The sequence below is a fragment of the Phocoena sinus genome, chromosome 15 (assembly GCF_008692025.1).
Source record: "Phocoena sinus isolate mPhoSin1 chromosome 15, mPhoSin1.pri, whole genome shotgun sequence".
NCBI classification, from domain to species: domain Eukaryota; kingdom Metazoa; phylum Chordata; class Mammalia; order Artiodactyla; family Phocoenidae; genus Phocoena; species Phocoena sinus.
In genome coordinates, this window is record NC_045777.1 from 39,992,645 (window position 1) to 40,018,739 (window position 26,095).

Genomic DNA, 26,095 nt, shown 5'->3' on the forward strand with positions numbered 1-26,095 from the left:
ATGCAAATAACCACCAGGGCAGGCCCCACTCACACATAACTATGTTTCAAAACATTCTCCTCATTTGCTTCTAAGTACAGTTATTACAAACAGACGTTCAGGGGCAGCTCTGCCTATGTACTTACTTCCTCTATGGTCTATTTTACTTTGCTAAATTCTGTGGACAGTTGAATCCTATCGGCTGTCGTGCCCCCACTGGGGATTACAGGCTGTCGAAAATAGAGCTTGGTTTGACCAGCAAAGTGCACTATTTTGGTTTTTGAATACCTAAAAATGGAACATGTATTGTCACCCCCGCCACCCGTCTAGATGGTCTCACATATTTAGGCTACCTGCCTGGCCCCCATAAGCATTTGGGTTTGAAACCACTGTCCTGCAGAAACTCTGTGGTGCTTCTCACAGGCTTCTTCTCTTTCTCTCTACAGTTATGTAAGCCCTACTTTTTATCCAAGCCCCAGCTTAAATTCCACCTCTTCCATAAAGCCTACCAGGTGCTTATGGTAATTTATCCATCCTGGTAATCCCTGCAGCTCTCACGGATGGTTTCATTCTTCTGGCACATACCAAATGGTATGATTTCCCTTTATTGTTTAATTCCTCTGGACCAAATGGGCAGGGCCTCTCTATTTACTCCTAAAGCCTACTTAAAAATCTGTATATAAATATAGTACTCAATAAATGTTTGCTGGTGATAATGTTGAAGTCAAGGTAAAATAGGTACTGGAAAAAAACAAAAACAAAAACTGAAGATCCCATGAGGCCATGACCTCTGGTAGAAACTCCACTCAAAGCCTGTGCACTCCTCAAGGTCACTTGCTAGTTCCTCATAACCTCAGGTGACACAAATCAATGGAGCAATGAAAATGGAGCACTGCCTATCCCTTGAGCAAACGACATACAATGACCACAGAAGAGATGGCAATGCTTGTAAAATAAAAATGCTCTCAACACAGAAAAAAAAAAAAGCACAATCACAAGCATCATAGACTTGTCTTAGCTTGCAAGGCAATCCCCATTTCCGTTCTGTCCCCCGTCCCTCCTCAGAAAATCACACCACCAAAATAAACAGGTGCTAGAAAATGGGTAGGAATTTTTGTTTGTTAAGGTGAAGGTCTATTCTTTTTCCTAGAAAATGACACATGGTCTAGGAGTACACTAGTAAAACAGGCATTTTACCTGCGTAACAGGAGAGGGACTTGGTCACGTTTCTCTAGATGGCTAGATGGGCACGCCCCCTTGTGGACACTTCCTGACTCACCTCTGAAATGGTCAGCTGCAACTGTGAGCTGTTTCTAAGAAATTATTTCCCTCACTTACTCAATAATATTACTATCAATAGTAATATTTCAGATAACCAAACTCTTCTTTCATTACATCCCCAAATACAAGCTTGTTAAAAGTGAGACATAGTTTTGAACTAATGTATGCTTGAAGCAATTAAAGATTCAAACTTATCTTGAAAGACCATAAGACTTAAAATTGAAGAAAATAACATACACTTTGCTCTCTCAAAATTAACATTAAAATCATAGGCTGTAGATGTTTAAGTTAGTAATATCAACTGAGTAAAGGCATTGTTTCTAGGCACTGTGATAAGGATAAAAAAACAAAATGCTCATGCTTCCATATGCCTGCATAGATATGATAAAATAATCACACACCAATCTCAAAATGTCAAAGGTAGTAGATAATTCAATTCAACAAGCATTTATTGAGTGCCCATTATACGTACTAAGTAGAAGAAAGGAATGGGTTTTGATCTGGGTGGCATTTGAGCTGGTCCTTAATCCAAAGGACTTGGATTCAAATTTCAGTAGGTGGAGAAGTGGCTGGTATTCCATTATTAATTATCATTTATTCCACAAAGAGAAAGAGACATGAGAAAAACTTAGAAATAAGAACTTTCAGCAACTCCATGAAAAATCAAATACAGAAATGTAGTTGGTAAGAGAAAAAAGATTATTCAGAAAAGAAATAATGCAAGAGTAGGCTGGGCTCAAGTTTCAAGAGGGTTCATAAAGTCAGTTCTAAAAACTTTGGGTTTTAAGCTACATATAGTAAAGATTCTATTAAAGTTTCTCTCAGAAGAAGGACAAGACCAATGAAGGTATTTTTAAGGAAATGTATCTTGGGATAATACACAGAATTAAAGAGGAATGAAAAAAGGCTAGAACCAGGGAAGCCAGTTATAAAGATACTGCAACCATCCAGCCACCAAGGTAAAAAGGTATAGACTTGAGGGTGGTAAGTATATCAAAAAGAAGCAAGCAAAAACAAAACAAAACAAAAACTAGTGCCTGTATTCATTAAACCAACTGAGTACTTATTATATGCCAACCTGAGAAACCATGGCAACCAAAACAGATATAATCCCTGTCCTCCTGGAACCTGCACTCTAGGGAAAGAGAAAGACATCAAATAAGCACACTCAGAGAGGCAGCTGGAGCAGCACGACAGTTTAAATGACAGGTGGGAGGGGGAGAGGCAATATTCCTGGGATCTGGAATCATAGGGACAAAGGACTTGACTCAGGCAGAATCTTGACAGTGTGACCCAGACTGAGAGTAAAAGAGCAAAAGACTGAAAAGAAAGACAGGCACCTGCTCTTATCGAGTCCTGTGGGCTCTGTTAAGGGGCCTATACTTTATTCGTAAGAGCAGCTGGAAGTCACTGAAGTTTAAACAGGGTCATGACAAAATCAAATTGCACTTTTAAATGATTCCACAAATGCTGTGTATAGAACTGACTGGAAAGGCAAGAGCAGACGGGTTGTGATGCTACTGCAGTCATCCAGGAGACAGTGATGAAGCTTGATTCTAGACATGCTGAGCTAAGGTATGACATGAAATGTATAATAAGAAACTGGAACAGTTCAGGGCCTGAAGAGGGGGGTGGTAATAAAAACTTAGATTCATCCATTCAAACACAGTTTCATTAAATGGGTACTGTGTCAGGTACCTGTGGAAAATGACAATGACCTGGAGACAAATTCTGGAATAAGGAGAAAGGAGAAAAGAGCTCTAGGGTACCTTCAAGAGAGCTAAATGAATAAGACTGGACATGAAGTTATTAACTGAATGCAATCATGTATATAATTACTAACTCCTCTAGAACGTTCTATGTTCATTTAAGCAACGATTACTAGGCAGCTTTTCTAGGCCCACTGTGATAAATTAGGCAGAAAAAGTAATGAGTCTCAAATGCTGGCCCAATACCTCACACACCGCTGAAGATTTTCATCAGTATATTGAGAGTAGAGCCTAAAAATTGAGTTTTACAACTATCCCGATGAAGATAATGGCCAGCCAGGTTTAGCATACACTAAAATAAAGGATCTCTCAATGAGAGGATCAAGAGGTTTGGACAAACTCCATGTTGCCAATGATAATATATTAGAGAATTATCAAGCTGGAAAGAATGATGGTAATCACTTGGTCCAGCATGCTGACTTTACTGCTGAGGAAACTGAAGTCTAGAGAGACTCCGTGTTTGCCCAAGGTCTCTGGACTAGTTAACAGCAAACCTAGACTAGAAATCCTGGTCTACTGCACCCCATTTCAGCCTGCCCTACTTCCTCCACTCCTCAAGTAATCCCAGCCCAGGTCTTGAATTCTGAATAGTTTCTGGCATCTGACTTTTTATTCAAAATGTTCTAGGCTGATTGCAGAAGAGGTGGGCCAATCAGGCCTTTGAAAACTCCAGACAGTTTTCATTCAACCTAATTAAGCAGTGGGTCTTATCTTCTGATCTTAAAACATCCTAGTTATTGATCCGTGTGTGTGTGTGTGTGTGTGTGTGTGTGTGTGTGTGTGTATACACATTTGTCTTCTCATGTATTGGTCTATTCTGCTGGCCTTATTAGCTACACATGTGTCTACACTACTACATCTGTGATGGGTCAACTCAGGTCATTAGTACATGGTGATATCATAGGAGGACATATTTAAAAGTCCTGACTTAGAGTCTGATGCTCTTAACATCATGGTCTGAGCCAATTCCCAGACAGGAAGACTTCTATCTGTAGCTCCAATGAAATTCCATTCACTGGAGGCATTTCCTTTTAGGAAAGCTATAATATGGTGATTTGCACATCATATACAAGATCGGCTGAGATTATCCCAATGATAATGAAGGAATGCTCTTTTTTCCCCTCCATTGATTCTGTTAAACACCAAAATTTAGAGGAAGCTCTACAGAGCTGATGAATAGTAAAAGTGGAGGGAGGATTTACAAGTCTGAACATATGATGTCAACCTATAACAAGTCTGGAAAACCACAGGTTACTTCCCTTACAAAATAAAAACAGCAGTTAGGGTCTGTTAACAGATTTCTTGCCTCACTCTTATCTCACTTATAACTTTAAAACAGTATAAATTTAAGGCATAGCTTCGTAAGGGTTTAAGGAAGACTCGGGAAGAAATCCAACCTACTAGCTATTGAATCTTTATATGAGAACTTAGAAACTTTTTCTGAAACAGAAGAAAAAAAAAATACTGCAATTGTCCAGCTATCAGGGGTTGAAAGTTCTGGATTTGGATAACTGATGAATTGACATAAAGTGCTGCAAACCACAGACATTTAAAGAAACCCCATGGTGGCGGGGGGATGAATTGGGAGATTGGGATTGACATATATACACAAATATGTATAAAATAGATAACTAATAAGAACCTGCTGTATAAAAAAAAAAATTAAATAAAATTCAAAACAAAAAAAAGACCAACTTCAAAGTTGAAAAAGAGGTTTAAAAAGAGTCCACCTTCTGCCTATGGAACGTGTATCTAAATAAACTTGCTTTCGCTTTAATTAATTAATTAAAATAAAAAGTGATTTAAGGAAATGGATAAATAAATAAACCCCATCAAATTATACTGCAAAGGAATAATGGTCATCAGACTGTATAACCTACATAAATGCATGAGGTGGTGGTAATCTAGTAATACAAGTACTTAAGTTACTGACTTACTGATTTACATGTTAAGTCTTATAGGCTTAATCAGTAATCAAGATAGCCTTAGGACAGGAAAATATAATTTTTAATATATTACTTACAATTCAAAGAAATAATTTCAAATGGAAGATAATCACTCCACAGGATGAATTTACAGTTTTATTTTAAAAAAACCCACAAATATATAAAGTATATTTCTTTATGTAGAAAAGAAGGCAAAGAAGTTTCTTACTTCTGTTTACTCATATATCTATGCATTAACCATCTTTTTGAGAAACACGGAAAGACTCCAGATCAAGTAAATGTCTATAAGGCTAATTACTCCTCCCTCTGCACACATAATAAACATGTACACAAGTACAAATAGAACAATCTGATGAAAACATGTTGTTTTCTGTGCATTTATTTCCTTTGATCTTAACCTACCTCTCACCCAAAAAATAACAGTGATTTAGTATGATACAGTTAAGCGTTTATATAATAATTTCAAGATGGTGGATAAAAGGGAAAAATGTTACCCACAATATACTTCAAAAGAATAGAATATATTTATGTGAAGCACACAACGCAAGGCCCAACATTTTCTTTCTGAAACATGTGGCCAATTTGATGTCCCTATGTGGTGGCTAAAGAACACAAAATTAAAAGTTGTAGAATCTCTTTAGAGTGGTTTTCAACACACAACACTGTACAAAGCATTGCAAGATTTTCTAAACTTGTTCATTAGAAATTGAAGAATGAAAGATTCACACGATGGAAAAGGTCTGATTAACTTTCATTTCACCACCCTATACAAGTACTGCTTTACCTAAACACCAATGAAATTAATTGAAAACTTAAATTACTTCATAAAAGTGGTGAGACAAGGCAAAGAATTTCATGTACATCCAACTGTAAACTCTGTTATTAAAGAAAAAGACATGGAAACTATTTCAACAATATGCTTGTGAAAAATGAAGGGAAAAAAAAGGCTTGAAACATCAAAAATGCTGAGATCAAACAATACCCCCAACCTCTTTTAATACTCTAAGAATAAAAGAGCCCCTTCTAGTAATATCCAGGGCTAGCTGTTTGAAGCTGATATTTATGAAATCTAGATTATCCTGTGCATTGGGTCTGTTTGTTTTCCCAAAGTATCTCCTCTTTGTAGCAACTCTTTCTGTTATGTAACAAGGTTATGTAACAATTCAGTCAGTTCTGTAGCAGGAGCTAAGAACCTCCATTGGCCAATGAGTTTATTAGCACTTCATTCCAAAAGAAAGCTTTCTTTTTCAAAAATGCTTAATACTAACACAACTACCTTTTACTTTTTGTATCAAAACAAAAGATAGACTTAAAACATGTATCACTTCCTCACATACACCACAAGAATTACTGATAAATATTCTAACAACAATGAGAGTCCATGGCAATCCTGTCAGGAGGAGAATGCAGATGCCCATGTGTGGGAACTACAAAGGACAGAGGAGCATGCTGAACTGCACCATTCCTTTTCACAAACACAGTTCTCGATTTGCCTAGCTCTGACACAGACAAACGTCAGTTACCACAGCTCAGTTAAATAATACCAGTCACTCAACAACCTGGTTCAAACTTCAATTACATGGTATAGTAACTGTGAGTAATTGAATAAAGTATAAACTTCACTACTAGGTCTTTAGTTGAAAGATCACTATGTAAACTATGTAAACGTTAGATGCCCATTATGATCAGTGAACAATCATGTCATTTCACTCAACATCTGTCACGGATGGGTCACTGTGCACAGACAGCTAAGTGTGTAGTTGTGTTACCTCCTTGTCTCCCAGTGATAAGTCCACGTGACATTTTACAAATATCGATCATCAAAAAAGGGCACTAGCCAACTAAGATGAAAATGAAGCAAAGAAACAAAAAGTGATAATGTTGGAAGTGCAATTCTAATAAAAAATAAGTGACGTTATGGAAGAAATAATTGATTGTGGAAATTTTCAACACCGCCACCGTTCAAGAGACTCGAGATCTTCAGTCAGAGAAACTTAGTGAAGACAAACCTGTCAACATAAATAAGGAATGTAGTTGTGACAAAAAGGATGAAGATGCCCCAGAAGAAGTGACACTGGCAAAAAAGATGACATAAAAGGAACGCTGAGAGATACTGTACAACATGGAAAGAGCAAAGGATAAACTGTTGAAAGCTGATCCAAAATTAAAAAGAGTTTGACAATTCACCATGACATAAACAGATGCTCACTCCATATCATAACTTACATGACAGGAAAGCAAGCACTGTTCAAACTACTCTTGATAAAGGGTTTTTAGACAGAAAAAACCTACTTTAATTCTGATGTTTTAAATTAGTGTACTAAATAAATACTCATTTCAATTACTTTTTTGTTTCTCTACACATTTATAACCACCAGTAAAAGAGTTTTTAATGTTTTGACAAAAATGTCTAAAGGTCATGGAAAAAGTGTAATTTTTTGCCATTAAGATCGGTTTGCACAGTCATTTTTATGGTCCAGCACTACCAGGCAAAGTGTGGACTATCTATACACTGCAAGGGAAAGAAAGAAGTAAAGAAAAATCCAGAACAGTTGGGTCTACACAGATAGGGGAGTGGAATAGAGCATAAACAACTACTACTTTTATATTACACAGCACTACAGGTAAATAATAATCTTTTCCTCCTCCAGCATGTCTTCCCTCTAAGTCACACCAAAAAAGCATGGATGAAACAGAGATGTCAATTATTAAGAATAGACAGTTACTCAGAATTTATTCCTTATTTTTTAATATTGTATCTTAAAACCCATGTATTCTTAAAGTGAGGACAAAATGTGTTTTATGTGATTTATAGGTAGATTAGCTGCTTAACCCACTACTGGTTTGTAGCAACAGGGGACATATTAATTGTGCAGAAGAAAACGATAAAAAAAGTTCTCCATTTACGCTACACATTGTAGATTACCTCCCTAATAACCACTCTCCTCCCCTTCCTTTGACAACAAAACAACTAATTTGCGGGGTGGGGCGGGGGGAAGACAATGTGTCTAGCAGCAAGCCATGAGCTATGAGATAGTAATGAGGAAAATCCACTTCATTTCCTAGGCTCCTTTGCAACTGGGAATAGCCATGTGACCAAACTGCGCCCCTTGTCCACTGCCCCCAAAAAAAACAACTAAAGAGAAATCTATTGAGAGAGATTCTGGAAAACTTTTGCATCCCAGTTAAAAAAGTGACGGACACATCTGGCACTTGTCTCCCCGCCCACACCCTCCATGGTCTCACCTTCTTCTCACCTTGAATGCAGATGTGACACCTGAAATTATAGCAGCCATATTCCATCCATAAGACAAAAGGCATGAGAGAAAAGGCCCAAGAGAAATCCCAGATATGTTGGCTCCAGCATCATTGGAAACCTGAGCTAATGAATGCTTGCAGCCACCCACCTCCAAAATTCTTTATAACGAGGCAGAGGGCCAGGGAGCAGGGGGACAAATATGCATTTCTTAAGTCACCATCAGGTTTTCTATTGTTTGCAGCCAAAAGCATTCCATTAATTAACCATTCTTATTTTAAACTAAGTCAAATGTAAATGGTCAAAGACAAAGGAAAACAAAAATACTCTAATTAATTGAGGTAGCAAGCTGATTAAATATACTTCTTGCTTTAATTCTGATTTCTATTAGTATTGTGATAATGTCTGGACAATCAATTACTTTTTTAAGAAAAACGAGAAATATCAATGCAACAAAAATTGCTCAATTTATTTACTTTTATTTTCAGGCTTTAAAATATTTATTCTACTGTATACTCCTTTCAAGACAATATTTATCTCCTTCAACACTGAGTAACAAAAAAGTGAACATTAGGAAAGTTACCAAAAACTCTATTCTTTTTATTATATTTATATACCCAACTCACAGCTTCTTTTATGTAGCCACAACACACAGTAGTTCCAGGCTTTATTCAATGCTGGCTAACCAAAACTATGCTGAAACTATACACACAGGACAGGGAGAAATAAACTAAATACAGGTTGATTTTGAAAATAGCTATTTGTCCTTTCCTGTCACATCTCTAAAACATTGCTATGCTTCCTCTCAAAAATTATAATTTTCTGCACCATTGGCTCCTTATCTGGCGGTCTTTTCTTTCTCGGAGCGTTTTTATTACCTTTGCCAAGGTTATACAGCAAACATCTGCAAAACAAAGCCTGTGGCCCGCATCCTTCCCTAAAGGCAGAAGCTGGGTCCTAGTCAAACACAGTACTTTGTACACATTAAAGTTCATATATTCTGAATATTAAAAATATTTTCCTGTCATTTCAGGGGTCTAAAATACTCCATTTGAATTATGCCTGAATTCTACCTCTCCACCCACTACTAGTGACCTCCATTACCACCCTCCCTTTCTCCATTACAAGATTCCACCCAGAGTAGCACCCAGAGTACCAGTTTCCCTTCTTTTTTGTCTGAGATGAAGGCAAACAATGGCAAAGGCAAAAACGATGGTGTCTCAGTCAGTGACAGTCACCAAACACTTGAACATCCATTAACACATCTGTTCCTCCTAACAGCCCTGCTACGGGAGCAGAATTATCACTATTTTCAGTTAAAGATAAGGAAACTGAGCCTTCCTAGGTGAAATTACTCAGTGAATTCACAGAAGGTAACCGTGGTACGGTGTCTTGACCCTATCTCCCCACCTCTCTCTCCCCACTCCACAGCAAAACTTCTCAAAAGAATTATCTCCACCCTGTTCTCCCTGATGGACCCACTCCACCTGCTCTACAATCCACCACATCATGGAAACTGTCCTCATCCAGGTCCAAAGTCTCCAGGTGCCGAGTCCAGTGGCCAGTCCTCTGTCCTCCCAACTGTTTTATCAGCAGCACTTGACCCAGGTGATGCCTGACTTTGAATGCTCCTCTCTGCTTCCCAGACACTCTCCTGGTGGCCCCTCTGCCCCACTGGCTGCTCCATCTTTCTCTTTCGCTGGTGTCTCCTCCTCCCAATGTAGACATGTTGGCCTGGCCCAGGGTCCAGTTTTCAGACCTCTATCTTCACTCACTCCTACTAAGTGAGCTCATCTGGACACGTGGATTTATATTCCTTTTGATGCCAATGATTGCCAAATGGGAATGTTCCCCCTGACCTACCCCCTAAGCTTCAGATGCATAAAACCAACTCCACAGTTAATCTTTCCTGCTGCCACATCTAGTTTTTTATTGCAAATCCTCTTAACCAGGTTGATGAGTGGTTGTTTAAATTTTTCAAAAATTGAATATTCTCTGGGTGAAGGACAGAATCATAAAGAAGGACACATATTGTAAATATTTCCTTTTTATTTAAAACACAAAACCAATTCATTCATTCACTAGCCAATCTTTTCATATAAGACTTTCTCTGAATGTGAGCCCACGTACAAATGTTCCATATCATCTTCCTATAACACCCTGGACTGTCCTATGATTTCAAGTTTTACTAAAAATAGAACAAGAATATAAATACACTAACAACACACTCTGAATGCACAAAGCTTCTAGATTTTTACAATTTTTCTCAATCTTTTACAGCTGGTTTGCCCATGCTTAATTCTACAGCAACTTTTTATAGACCCACTCTGCTTTTTCAAGTTAGTTTTCAAACAAAGAACTCTTTCAGTTTTCAAGCAGACAATTCTCTTTTTAAACTCAATATTCATCAGTTTATGAGAGACAATGAATTATGATAAAGGATAAAATGATAAAAACAATGAGCATAATGAAGCTCTTGGTGGCACAAAATTCAACTGAAAGGAGTAGAGGGACATAGCACACTAAAAGTGGTCTATTAGCTTGAGTGTCCAGGGTGCCTTGACATCAGATAGTATGTTTTATTGTGAAAATGAAAAGCATTGGTTAATCTGAGTTCATTAAGGGAACATGAACTGAGAAAGTTCTTGATTTCCACTTCCCACCTCCATCACCTTGAAGCCATACTTTCTCCAGCTCCCTGCCCCACCTTAGTAAATGGCAATACACTATGACTAAACTAAAACTTTTAAATCCCCTCTCTATAAGGCATCAGTAATTCCTGTCTTTCTAGGAGCCCTTATAATATATCCTGGATATATTCACTTCTCTCCATCTCCATCCCTAACATCCACAGTCCATGTGGAACCATCTCCCAACTGTAATAACTTTGTAACTAATATCCTCACTTCTGTTTTTGCCTTCCCCTATTCACCACGTAGCAGCCAGAAAGAACTCTGTAAAATATGAATAAGGCAGTGTTGCTTCTCTGCTTTTACAATAATAACTCATTATTCATGAAACAAAAGTGGAAACTCCTCAAGGAGCCGGCATCTACCTACCTCTCCAGCTTCAGATCATACCATCCTCCTCTTGCCCACCATGCTTTAGGCACAATGCCCCTCTTCTCCATTCCTCCGATATGCCAAGTCCCCACCAGGGCCACTGTACATGCAGTTCATTTTGCCTGGAACACTATTCCACTGACTTCTCATAAAACTCACTTCATATTTTTCAGATGTCGCCTCAAATGTTACACCCTCAGAAAGGTCTCTAACTAGCAAGGTATCATCCTAACTAAAGGAGTCCTCTTTTGAGTCTCCCCCTCCATCTCTCATATCCAAGTTACTTTGTATCATATCATCTTGTGCTTTTTTTTTCCTTTATATCAGTTATCAAACATGGTAATTATCTTACTTGATTGTATGTTTATATGTTTCCATCTCTAGACACTAAAATGTAAAATTTCATTAGAGCAGGAATTACCTCCATCCTGTTCACCACCGTTTTCTTACTACCCAGCTCAGCACCAAGAGTAGCTGCTTAATAAATATTTTCTGAATAAAAAAATGAATCTTCTAAGTAAGACCAGATGAAGATATTCTCTATAATGTCAACTGATATTTCTATGCATAAAAACCCTAAACTGATGTCCCTGAAAAAAAGACCTGTATAAGAATGTTCATAACAGCTTTATTCATAAAGTACAAGCCTGGAAATGAACCAAACGTCCATCAGTAGGAGAATGGATAAACAACTTACAGTAAATGGGAATATTATTCAGTAATAAAAAAGAATAAACCTGTGACCCACTGTCTCAAAAACACTTTGTGAAAGAAACCAAATAGAAAAGAGTACATTCTGTAAGATTCCAATTATATAAAGTTCAAGAGCAACACAAAACATCTATGGTGATAAAACTCAGAGCAGTGGTCACCTATAAAGGGTAGAGAATGGCTGAAAGGAAGTACAAAAGAACCAGATATGTTCTACATCTAGATAGGTATATGGGTTACATGGCTATATATATATATTTATAAAAATGATTAAATTGCTCACTATATGTGAATTTTATCAGTTTTTTAAAAGAACAGAAGTCCTAAATTTGCTTACTCAGACATCACATGGGATGCAAAAACCGAAGAAACAGAACCACACTACTAGCCACTTTCACCAAGGTCTACCTACTCATTTGTTCATTTGCCTCCTAAATTTCTACTCTTCTCTGGCAGAAAAATAAAAAGGTTTGGACCAAAATGTTTGATTAATTGTCCCATGTGGCAACATACTGGAAAAATATCTATCACCACGAGAGAAGATTTAGTATGCATTCATATGTGAATGAACCATATATAGCTATGACGGAAAGTATTAGCCAGTACATAAGCAATTATGGGACTAATCAATGAAGAATATTAACGAGATGCCAAGTTATATCAAATGACGATGTGACATGAGAACTCCACCATGAACTGTGTGCTAACGGACCTCTAAGCCATAGTTTGAGCATGAATGTTATGGTTTTTAATTTTTCTATCCCCCAAAACACCTAAGAAATGCCACACGCAGGCTCATGAGGGCACACAAATGCATGAAATGCAAACAAAGAAAATATAAGAACAAGAAACAGAGATATGTAATTAGAATGTACCAAAAAACCTACATGAATCCAATATATACATTTCCTTATAACACTCTATCCCCTAAACAGCCATGTTCATCCAGAGTTGCAAGGACCAAAACAGCAGCCAGGAGCCACATGGAGCTAACTGAGCACTTAAACTGTGGTGAGGACAAATGAGAAGCTAAATTTTTTATGTTATTACATTTTAATAAACTTTAATTTTAAAACAGAGTTTCAACTCAATTTCTGGGAAGTCTTAAGTATGTTTGTTATGTAACTTGTTATGTAAGCCTACTTTTTCAACTGTTAACTTTATGATATATAGATACAGATCATATTTCCAATGAAAAGTTAATGTCATAATTGAGACGTGCTGTAAGTGTAAAATACACACTGCTTTTTGAAGACTTAATACAAAAAAAAAAAGAAAATAGACTAGATCACTAGTAATATTTTTTCACTGATCACATTTTTGAAGCGATATTTTAGATTCACTGTTTTAAATAAGTCTTAAAATTAATTTCACCTGTTTCTTTTAATTTTTTTAAATGCAGCTACTGGAAAACTTAAAAAGTACATATGTGGCATGCATTATATTTCTACTGGGTTGTACTATTCTGAGGCTTATATATCTAAATGCAGACTAAGTATATCATTATGATACATTAATTATTAATATTTCAAACACCTCCTGACCTTTTCACTTGATTGTCTTCTTTTCTTTAGTTGAATGAAATCTGTTTCCACCCTTTCTGCCAGCTCTAGTTTCCTCTTGTTTCTTTTAAATGCAGCTAAACTGAATCCTATAAAAGAAACATTAAAAATAACATTTGAAAAATATTAGGGCAATGGGGCAGATGAGAGATCCTGAAGAGCCTCCTCAGGACAAAATCCTTAAGAATGTTGGATAAAGGGTTTTATAAAGTCTTTTCAGTGTACACTGAGGTGGGAGGGATTAAGAAAAATAACCTAAAGTAAAAAAATTAAGAAAAAGTCAAATCCAGAGAGACAAGTGAGTTCTGAAGGTAGATGCTCTCCAGGAGTGTCTGCTAATGCATGCCATGGCCAGCTCTGGTTTTGAAGGTCTCTGTGCATAAGAGACAAGAGCTGAGACTCGGGACAATGCAGCAGGAGAAAACATATTGGAGATCATCCACATAAAAAGGGGGAACCCCAAAGGGTGATATACCCAATGAAAGGGAAAACTAGAAAATGCCACAATACGCAAAGAATCAGGAAACTTGTAAGTCACAGCCTTGGCTATAAACGTAAGACAAGAAAAGTCCTGTTACACTTGGCTGGTTTGGGAAGGGGAGTTCTGTTTTGTGGGTGGGTGTGGGTGTGGGTGTTGGGGGGGTGGGGGGGTGTACACACATGTGTGGGTGTGTGTTGGTGTGTGTACACGCATGTGTGGGTGTGTGTTGGTGTGTGTACACGCATGTGTGGGTGTGGGTGTGGGTGTGTGTACGCGCATGTGTGTGCGCATGCGCGCACAAGGTGGGGATGGGGGCAGGACACTGCTCTTGAAGAACAATTAGAATTATAAAAACAAAATACATATCTATATAACATTAAAGTATAAAAAATATTTAAAAGTTCAGGCAGAATTAGGAGAATTCGTATTACCTATGTGGCCTGAAAAACACAAAAAACCAAAAATGATCTCGGTGAGGTAATGCTTCAAAAACCCATCAAATGCAAATACTCCCTGAAAAAACCCACCTTAGCTCACCCAGACCTCAAAGAATTCCCATGTTCCAATTAATATGAGCCCATAGTTAAAAAAACAGTTCATAAAACGAATGAGAAATAAATCACCAAGAATGAAAAAATAAAAGTCAGCCAAACATCAGAAAGTATAATCCAACCGGCAAAGACCTCAGATACTAGTGTAATCATATATAGAATATAAAACATGTTTATGCTCACAGACATAAAAAAAAGATATTGAAAATATAACTAAGGAAGAAAAGATGATAAAATTCCCAGGCAGACTTGAAGAAGAACCAAACAGAACTTCTAAAAATAAAAAATACAATAACTGGAATTTTAAGACTTGATATACAGATTTAAACAATTAGATTCAGCTGACAAGAGAAATTACAAACTGGAATATAACACTGAAAAGATTACCAAAGTTTTCTGATAATGGCAGACTAAATTCTTAAGAGCAATTCTCCCACCAAATATTATCAAAAATGTAGATAAAATATGAAAAACACCACCTAAAAAGCATTAAAAACCTTATAAAAAGTATCGAGCTTTTCTGGGGGTAAACTGAAGACTAAAGCTTTATTATTGCACTGTGAGCATCTGCCAACACTTGCGCACTTGAATTTGATTCCGTGGCATCAAGGAGAGGCATAAGTCAAACCCAGAGCCCATTAAAGGTGGGAGTTTCATAGGAGACACTTCCCACAGCAAGCTAGGGATTGAAAGGGCCAACATCCCCACAGGAAGGCTGAGCTAGAAACAAGCAAGTCTACCCCTACCCTCTACCCCAATACCAAGTGCATTTAGACAAGGTGGTTATCTTCAATGCACTGAAAGGAAATATCTGCTCACCCAGAACACTATATCCAGTAAAATTAACCTGCAAAAATGAAGGTGAGGGGCTTCCCTGGTGGCGCAGTGGTTGAGAGTCCACCTGCCGATGCAGGGGACACGGGTTCGTGCCCCGGTCCGGGAAGATCCCACATGCCGCAGAGCGGCTGGGCCCGTGAGCCATGGCCGCTGGGCCTGCGCGTCTGGAGCCTGTGCTCTGCAACGGGAGAGGCCATAACAGTGAGAGGCCCGCGTACCGCAAAAAAAAAAAAAAAAAAATGAAGGTGAAATAAAAATAGTTTCAGGTGAACAAGAATGAGCAAATTCATCACCAGCAAGACCTGTACTAATGAAAAACATTAAAGGGTGTTCTTCCATAACAGGCAAAATAATACAAAGTGAAAGCTCAAAGACAAAAAAAAAAAAAAACAGGCAGGGAGAGGGGTGGGGAATTAAGTGCAAAGAAAAGAATATATGTGCAGGCAAATCTAAATGAAAATTGCAGTAAAACAATAAAGTGTCACAGTGTTTTTAAGTGCATATTTATTTCCCCCACATTGATGTAAATTAATCAAAATAACAGTGGGAAAATAACAAAGATACTCTAACATATTACCTTTAAGATTAATCAAGAAAATTTTAAATAAGGAAAAACAAGTATGTTAGGAAAATTAAGTGGAAAAGGAACCAGAGTTGCCCTCAAGACAAAGTCTAAGAACAATAGTGTAGTAATGGACAAAAAAAAAGTAATGGAACTGACCAACAAGTTTAGAAACAAACTCATGTATATCCTAATAGAATTTGAGAATAACACTGCTTTTTCATACCACTGGGAAATCTATATGTTATTCAGTAAACTTTCTTGCACAATACATTACCTATTTGGGGAAAAAAACACAAATTAAATTCCTACCCCACACTACACACAAATCTGAAACCTTATAAGTATTAATGATTTAAACATATAAAATCTAAAAAAAGAAGTCCAAAAAGATTAAGCCATCACACAGTAGGCATAAATACCAGTCTTTTTATATCAGCCTTTTCTGAGAGAGATTTTATTTTTTATTTTTACTCGTTTTAACATTAAAGTAGAATATTTTACATTGAATATTATCAAAGCCAGAATCCATCAAAAGGATGGTTCATTGATAAAACCATGTAAAATTTAAAATGTCTACAAGGCAAAAGACATCATATGCAAAGGTAAATGATAAATGGCATCTTTTAAAATTTTAAAGTATATGCAAATAGTTATAGATAGGATTAATAACCTTGAATCAGAATAGTCTGATATAAAATTAATAAGCTGGAGCTAGAGGGAAGATGGCAGAGTAAGAAGCACCAGGAATCTGTCTCCCCACCTAGACAACAACTGGCCTGATAGAATCTGTCTAATGTTAAGTATTATACAACTCTGGAGTCTATTAAAGAGGAAGGTTTCCAGGGGAAAGCTTCATTGTAAACTGTGGTTAATTTGGGTCAACTTCAGCTCTTCGCACAGTAGCCTCCCCACACCCTATCCCCAACCCTGTGGCAGGCAGCTGGGCATACGCTCCTAGAGCAGCTTGCACATAGCTTGTGAGAGTCAGGGTGGGCAAAGGGGTTAAAGACCCTCTCCTCCAAATACCAGAATCTGTGCTCTGATTGCTGGTTCTGGTCACAGAGGTACAGACTCAGAGGCAGACAGCCATTGTTGCAGTGCCTCTCCCTCCAGATGAAGTGACCTCCAGGGAGTTTAAAAGGCTAGTCCTTGTCTCCCTTTTTGGAGACAGACATTTAAGGAGATATACAAATGGCCAAAACGCACATGAAAAGATACTCGACAGCATAATCATTAGGGAAATCACAAGATACCACCTCATACCCATTAGGATGGCTATTACCAAACAAAAAACAAAATAACAAGTGTTGATGAGGGTGTGGAGAAATTGGAACCTTTGTGCACTATTACTGGGAATTTAAAATGGTGTAGCTGCAATGGAAAAGAGTACACTGGTTCTTCAAAAAATTAAAAACAGAATTACCATATAATCCAGCAATTTCACTTCTGGGTACCCAAAAGAATTGAAACAGATATTTGTACACCTGTGTTCATAGCAGCATTATGCGTAATAACCAAAAGTTGGAAACAACTCAAGTTGCTTCAAACCATCAATGTATAAATGGATAAACAAAATGTGATATATACATACAATGGAATATTATTCAGCCTCAGAAAGAAATTCTGACGCATGCTACAACATGGTTGAACCTTGAGGACATCATGCTAAGTGAAATAGGCCTGTCAGGAAAGAAAGAAAAAATGTGTGATTCCACTTATAAGAGGTACCTAGAGTAGTCAAATTCATAGGGACAGAACTAAGAATGGTGGTTGCCAAGGGCCAGGTGGAAGGAAACAAGGAGTTAGTGTTTAATGAGCACAGAGTTTCAGTTTCTCAAGATGAAAAGGATTTTGCAGATGGATGGTAGTCATAGTTATACAATGTAAATATACTTAAAGCTACTGAAATATACCATTAAAAATGTTTAAGATGGTAAATTTTACATTGTGTATTTTACCGAAATTTTTTAAAATGTACATGTATATTTATTTATAGCAGCATTATTTATTATAGCCCCAAACTGGAAATAACCCAGATGCCTTTCAATGGATAAATGATTAAACAAACAGTGGTACATCCACTGTTTAGCAATAAGATGGTACAAGCTATTGATAAGAACAACCACCTGGATGAATCTCAAGAGAATTATACTACGTGATAAAAAAGCCAATTCCCAAAAACTCATATCCTATATGATACCATTTATATAACATTTTTGAAACGACAAAATTATACAAATGGAGAATAGATTAGTAACTGCCAGGTGTCAAGGAAGGGGTGAAGGTTGGAGGTGAGTAGGTGAGACTATAAAAGGGCAACATGAGATATCCCTGTGGTGATAAAAGTGTTGTGTATCTTGACTGTCAATACTATCCTGAATGTGATATTGTACTGTAGTTTGGCAAGATGTTCCCATTGGTGGAAACTGGGCAAAGGGTACATGGAATCTCTCTGTTGTATTTCTTAGGATTGCATGTGAATTTATAAGTACTTCAAAATAAAAAATTTGAAACAGCATAACTGGCCATATTAACTAGCCATATTGAAATTAAGTGTTGATATATCATATACCAGTTATGATAAAACTCTACAATTACAAAGTATGTTTAATATCATGTTGTCTTTCAAAGTACCTTACGCAAAGGCAGAAAAACTGTAAGAACACAATCTAGCCAACAGAAAAGAAGAAAATAGGATTCCTTGTGGTGGAATCATGCCCATAAATTGAAAGAATAGAATAACATCCTTAATCTACTCTTTACTTAATTTAAAGATGTATCCCAGGTCCAATCAAAGCATAAAACAGCTGAAAATTAAGGAATAGATGCTGGCAACTTTGTAGCACAAACTATTTAAGGTTGTCCTTTACCAAAGGAAAACAAAATTACTTTCAATTTCAACTTTAATGAATTTTCTGGAAGAATTCAAAAGAATGTACACATTCTATCTCAGACATTCTGAAAACTGAATGCGCATTGAAATTACCTACAAAACTTTAAAAACTACAGATGCCTGGGTCCCATCTACAGAGTTGCTGTTTTCATTGATTTTGAGTGCAGCCAGGGCTTGTGAATTTTTCAAAGCTCCCCAGTGACTCTGATGTGCAGCCAAAGTAGAAAACCACTGCTCTACTGGTTACACCTAACTCCAGATACGATCAATCACTAAAATCATCTTATTAGGCAGTGCTAAAGAGCTAAGCCTATTAAATTCTGATGAAATCACATCACCAAGATCATTTTCACATCCAACATATTAATGACAGTGAGAATGATATTAATAGTCAACATCTGAGTGTTTCTATGCCCCCAAAATTGGAGTAAGAATTCTTGATACATTACCTCAAGGAATCACAACGTCTCCATGAGAAAAGTGTCTTGGAGGTAACTCGCCCCTGGTCACATAAAGGCCTCTAAAGTCTGTGCTCTGAGCTACTATGTGTTCATCAACGGTACCGACTATACAAAGACAGACTTCTCAAAAGTAGACAGCAAACCTCTTAGGAATCTGGCAATAGCCAGCAAAACAGTAAATGCACATCCTCTATGAGTCAGCAATTCTACTTCCAACTATCTACTCCAATAGAACACGTATATATTAAGTGATGTGTACAAGAATATTCATGGAATTATCAATGTTAATGGCAAAATCTAGAATCAACCTGAATGCCTATCAATAAAGAAACAGCTAAATAAATACGGTAAAATGCTATTCAACAGTTTAAAAATTAATTCATCTATATATATCAACATGGACAGATTTCAAAATACATCTTGCTGCATTACAAAAAATATTTTAAAAAGCCATGTTATAATACTACTTATCTACAAACTTACTAAAGATACTACAGTATGATACCATTTATCTACTTAAAAAAGAATACTATATATTCTTTTCCAACTATATATGTTGGAATACTATATATTCCAACATTTCTGTTGGAACAGAGAGAAGCAAATCAAACAAGTAACTGTGGTTATCAGACTGAGCAGGAGTCTGGGATTGGGAATGGAAGTAAAAAGGAAGACCACGTTTATGTAAAATGCTTCAATATTTAAGAAGATAACTTATTCCTCTACCACACAATTAAAAAGTAATAAATACAATGGTTAGATATATTTATTAATTTCTATTATTTTTATTATTGTATTTGTTAATAGTACACATTTACAAAACATCAGTTCCAGCTCCTGGTAATGAAAGAATAGCTTATATGAGACTAACCTACAGACCAATAATAATTACAAACTCTAGGCAGAAGTTTCAAACTAAAAAAAAAAAAAAAAGCCTATTTGAAGGCAAGTGACGAAAAGCTGGCAGAAATAGGAGAGGATTCAACCACTGAAAGAAAAGAAACACACTGGGTGAGATCAAAATTCAAACAGCTTTCACCATGAGGCACTCCCCACTCTGTGAGATACACAGAAAATAGAGCTCAGGTAGAAAACTACAGTCTTATTGGCCTGAGATGAAGGAGTCTGGGGCTACTGAAGCCACTGGAAAGTAAGGGAGGAATCCTGGAAAGGAGAAATCCACAAAAAAAGAAGCCCAGAAATCTATGTAAAAGTCCCCTCAAATCCTGAATGAGTCCTTGACTGTTCATACAGGATGCAAGATTCCGTAAAGTCCAATGAGGAAAATAACAGCTGAAAAGTGAACAGATGTTTTAGTAAATACCCACTGTCAGAGAGACAAAATTTAAAGTTTGAGACTTTCCACTGAAACCCCAGAAAGGCCATATCTCAGGAATAAAGACCACAAACTAGTACTAAGAGACAACTCTAGGATTAAGAAAAAAACTGAAATAGACTCACTTTAACAAAGCCAAAAACCAGGCTGTGACAATATCAAGGTGAACTGCAAATAATTTAATTACATGTTAGAACAAACTCAGTATCATTCAAAGGATGATAACAAATCATAGTCTCAAGGTGTAATTTTTTTTAAAAAAATTGAGACATGCAACTAAACAGAAAAGTGTGACCAAGGTCAAGAAAAAAAAATCTATCAATAGAAACTGACCCACAGATTACCTAGATTTTAGAATTAGCAGTCAAAGATTTCAAAATAACAATGATAAATATGCCAACAATGGATATAATGGGTGAAGACATGGGAAATTTCAAGACAAAGATGAAGGCTGTTTTTTTAATGGAAACTTTAGAACTGAAAACATAATATTTTTTAAATCATAACATCAGATTAATATCAAATTAGATACTGCAGGAGGAAAGATCAATAAACTCAAAGACCAATTCAACAGAAATCAAACAAATAGAAGTGTGATGGTTAATTTTATTTGACAACTTGACTGGGCCAGAGAGTGCCCAGATATTGGTCAAGCTTTATTCTAGGTATGTCTGTGAGGGTATGTTTGATAAGGTTGAGATTTACATTTAATTGATAGACAGAGCAAAGCAGATTGCCCTCCCTTTGTAAATGGACCTCATCCAATCAGCTCAAGGCCTTAATAGAACAAAGATGCAGACTCTCCCCAAGTAAGAGAAAATTCCTCTTGCCTGACTGCCTTTCAACTAGAACATCAACTTTTTCCTGCCTTCATATTTGATCTGAAACATTAGCTGATCCTGGGTCTCAAGCCTGCCCGCCTTCACACTGGAACTATACAATTGACCCTCCCAGTTTTCAGGCCTTTGAATTTGGATTGAAACTTCCCCATTGGCTCTCCTGGTCTCCAGCTTGCTGACTGACCCTGCATATCTTGGGACTTGTCAGCCTCCATAATTGCTTGTCAGCCTCCATGATTGCCGATTCTTTATAATATCTCTTTAGATAGACAGATGATAGATAGATAGGTATCTTATTGGTTCTGTCTCTATGGAGAGTCCTGACTAATACAGAAAGCACCGAGAACAAAGACTGAAAAAAATCAGAGCCTCAGGAACACATGACAGTATCAAATGTTTTAATATAAAGTGAAATTGAAGTCCTAGAAACAGATGAGGGAGAGCATGAAGCAGAGAGTCCAATAGTTTTCCTAATTTGATTAAAAACTTGAACCCTCAGATTCAACAGGCACAATAAAACTAGCACAAAGGAAACCATACCTAGGTGAAAACAAATAGAACAATTTTTTAAAACAGTCAGAGAAAAAAGAAGACACATTGCACACAAGGAAGCAATAATGATCATGTCTAACTTCCTAGCAGAAACAATGGAATCCAAAATATAATGGAATAGCATCTTTAAAAGTGTTAAAAGGATACAATGGAATATTATTCAGCTATAAGAAGGAAATTCTGATACATGCTACAACATAGATGAAAACATGCTAAACGAAATAATACAGACACAAATGACAAATATTATGTGATTCCACTTAGAGGAGGGACCTAGAACAGGCAAATTCATAGACAAAGAAAGCAGAATAAAGGTTACCAGGGACAGGCAAGAGGGGGATGGGTAATCGCTGTTTAATGGGTACAGAGTTTGTTTAGGCTGAGGAAAAAATAGAAATGGATGGTGGCGATGGTTAATCAACACTATGAATGTATTTAGTACCACTGAATTATACACTTAAAAATTGTTAAAATGGGGGCTTCCCTGGTGGGGCAGTGGTTGAGAGTCCGCCTGCCGATGCAGGGGACACAGGTTCGTGCCCCGGTCCGGGAAGATTCCACATGCCGCGGAGCGGCTGGGCCCGTGAGCCATGGCCGCTGAGCCTGCGCGTCCGGAGCCTGTGCTCCGCGACGGGAGAGGCCACAACAGTGAGAGGTCCGCGTACCGCAAAAAAAAAAAAAAAAAAAAAAAAAAAAAAAAAATTGTTAAAACAGTAAATTTTATGTTATGAATATTTTACCACAATAAAAAAAAAAGAAAAAAAGTGCTAAAAGGAAAAAACCTGCCAACCTATTAGTCTATATCCAACAAAAATGTCTTTTCAAAGTAAAAGCAAAATAAGGATGCTTTTCAGATAATGAAAGCTGAGAAAAGTTTTCACCACTACATCTACCACAATACCAGAAAATATGTAGCATTCCCGGCTGAAGGAAAAGATGCAGAAAGAAATTCAAATCTACATATAGGAATGAAATATGTAAGTACATGTGAAAATGTGTAATAAACTTAGAATAAACCTTAGAAAGACATTCTAAAAGCTGAAGGGGAATAAAAACCTACAAATTATGCCCCCCAAAAGGTAATCAAGTATAAAACATTATCATTAACCAGCACCAACATACCATTTTATTTCTACTGAGGATTAAACAAATGGCTGAGTATAAGATGGTATTTAAATTTTTTTAAATCTAAATAATAGTTATAATTTCTCCTTTTAAATTCCCCATAGCTCAGAACCATTCTTTTTTGGGAAAAAAAAAGAATATATCACTTAACTTTCAAATGCTTTATTCACAGAACATTTCTTGTTGATTGGTTATATAAGTCATAAAAAAAATCTATGGCACAATATGTTTTTCTTATTACAAGTATAAAAAATAGTCAAAAATAATTTTGCCATCCTGAAAAAAAATCTAGTACTATTTTCTAACACATTTTTATATAAATGTTCTGAAGTAAAAATGGCAGACTGAATGCATGAATTCATCTCCATGCCCTACTAAAACTTTACCAAAAAGAAATTTAAGTGGGGGAAAAGACTGACATACACAAGGGGTGATTATAATGAGAAGGGAGATACCAACAGTTTTAGAACACAGAAAGCAAGTGGACAAACAGTAACTAATTGAGCAGAGGAAGATGAACCCCAATGTCCACTAGCCAAGACATCACAAAGCAAACTAATCTCGGCCAAAGTAAACTAATTCCTGCCAAAGAAACATCAAGAGGGCTCAAAGTAGAAAGCACCTGGTGTCTCTGAAAGCCAGGTTGCGACTAAAAACAGGAGAATGGGCAGAAAATGTCAATAAGGAACGTGTAGATGCCCAAATCCCCTCCTTGTGCTTGCAGAAAAAGTGGAGAGGCTGAACTACATCGGCACCAAATTAGCAGACACCAAGCACATCTGGGAGCAGGTACGGGGCTCTACCTAAAACTGAGTTTGACGTAAAAGTCTGATAAGGGCACCGTGACACCTCCAGCCCCCTCCCTTGTTCTGTACCAGAATACTGGCTATTGCCTTGCCAGAGCTGGGAAGACTTCTCTGTCTAATCCAAAAGAAAAATGTGTAGAGAAATGATCAATGCCTCCCCTCTTGAGGTCAAACAGACCTGCCCTCACACACAAAGCTGCCAACCGGTCTTTAGGTAACTCACTCTTGAATATGAAAACTGCAGAGGGTCACTAGATAGCTGAGGAAATTAGCTAACATGTATTAGGGTCTGAAACAAACAAAGACAGAGGAAGCAGAAACAGTGGATAAGAACAAGTTTTAAACCATAATACCCTAAGAAAGAGAGTAAAAATACTGAGTTCATGAAATAAAACCCCATGTTTTAAAAGTATTAATCACAGATGAATCTCTAGAAATTAAAATTATGAAAACCAAAATTATAAATTCATTAGAAGTAGATTTGGAAGATACAATTGAAGAAACTTCCCAGAAAGCAGGACAAAAGAGATTTTTAAAAGGAGAAAAAATAACTTTTGAAAACGATACATGGGATTACAGTACAAGATCCAACATCTAATTGAAAGAAATTAGAAAAATATAACAAAGGAGAGATAGGGGGAGAGATTATTACACAAATTTTTTTTAATTTCCCCAAAGCACATGGATTTCCAGATGGAGAGTCCAAAAGAGTACCCAGTACAATAAGTAAAAAAGGACCCATCCCAAGATATCATTGAGGTAATAAGACCACTGAAATAAGAACGTCCTTCCAAAGAGGCAAAAGACACGACAAAAAACTGGGAATCAAAGTGCCCGCAGACTGCATAATAGCAAGACTGTAAATTAGAAGACAGAGCAATTTCTTCAGAAACCTAAGCGAAAGTGATTTCCCACCTTCCATATATCAAATGAGGGAGTAAAACAAGAAAAAAAAAAAAAAGACATTCGGAAACAGACAATTTGATACTGGAGAGAGGAAAAGGGAATTCCAAAGTGATGGGGAGGTGAAGACCAGATGACAGCTGCACAGCAGGCCTACTGAGCGCCCACTCTAGACCCAGGTTGCCAGGTGGCCTGCCTCCAAGGAAAAACAAGATGGAATTGGCAGATGAGCTGATTTGTGTGCCTGATATAAGAGCTCCACAGCAAGTCCCACTGGGCAGACTCTAAGGCAGCATTAGTGGTGGCGAGTGTGAGAATCCAGGACGCTCATACTCCCGGCCTCCCTGCACACACACATTTCTCCTCCTTCCAGCCTCTCAATATTACAACTTGCAGAAGTATGCAGTTCATTCTGAATATAATGTTACTAAGAGCTGGTCCTTATTAGACACTTGCTATGATAAATAGTCATCTCTTTTTTATACAACTTGGTTTCCTTGGAGCTAATGATTCCTCACTTTTTCATTTGATTATTTAAATTACATTTATAGATTACTTGATAAAAATTTAAAAAACAAGTAGTATATGTTTTTACTATTTGTTTTATGCATAAACATGTAGCCATGATTTCTTTTTAAGACAGACATATAAGACACACATATATACATATTTATAACCTCATTTTTCACTTTTTTAAGTCATTATTAGATTTAATCATTATCAGTCTTTATAACAATTTCCAGTTACTTCATAACATTTCATTATAAGACTATGTGATAGTTTACTCACGTTCCTCTGTGTTGGACATAAGTCTTTTTCAAATTTTTTAATAATCTTTCTTTATGTTTTTCTTTTCTTCCCTTTTTTTATTGAAGTAGTTGATGTATAATATTATATAAGTCACAGGTATACAATATAGTGATTTCACAATTTTTTAAAGGTTATACTCCATTTATAGTTACTATAAAAATTGGCTATATTCCCTGTGTTATACAATATATCCTTGTAGTTTATTTTATATATAATAGAATTTTTTTTTACATTCTTAATAATGCTCACTGAGTACCCTTCTACATAAATCTATGTCTATATCTCTGATGACAAGTCCCAAGATGCAGAATGGGTTTAAGGCTTTTGATCTATACTACTTAGCTGTCCTCCAAAATTTCTGCCAATCTAC

General features: G+C 36.8%; 1 protein-coding gene across 3 annotated transcripts in view; it reads right to left on the reverse strand.

Moving 5' to 3' along the window:
* Positions 1–26,095, reverse strand: part of TASP1 (taspase 1) — a 248,776-nt gene that overhangs the window by 151,254 nt on the left and 71,427 nt on the right. For all 3 annotated transcript variants that reach the window (XR_004345945.1, XM_032606609.1, XM_032606608.1), the window contains one exon: positions 13,549–13,655. Coding sequence is in view for 2 of the 3 variants with exons in the window: in XM_032606609.1 (XP_032462500.1) it covers positions 13,549–13,655 (107 nt within the window). In the remaining variant the exon portion in view is untranslated. The remainder of the gene's footprint in view (positions 1–13,548; positions 13,656–26,095) is intronic.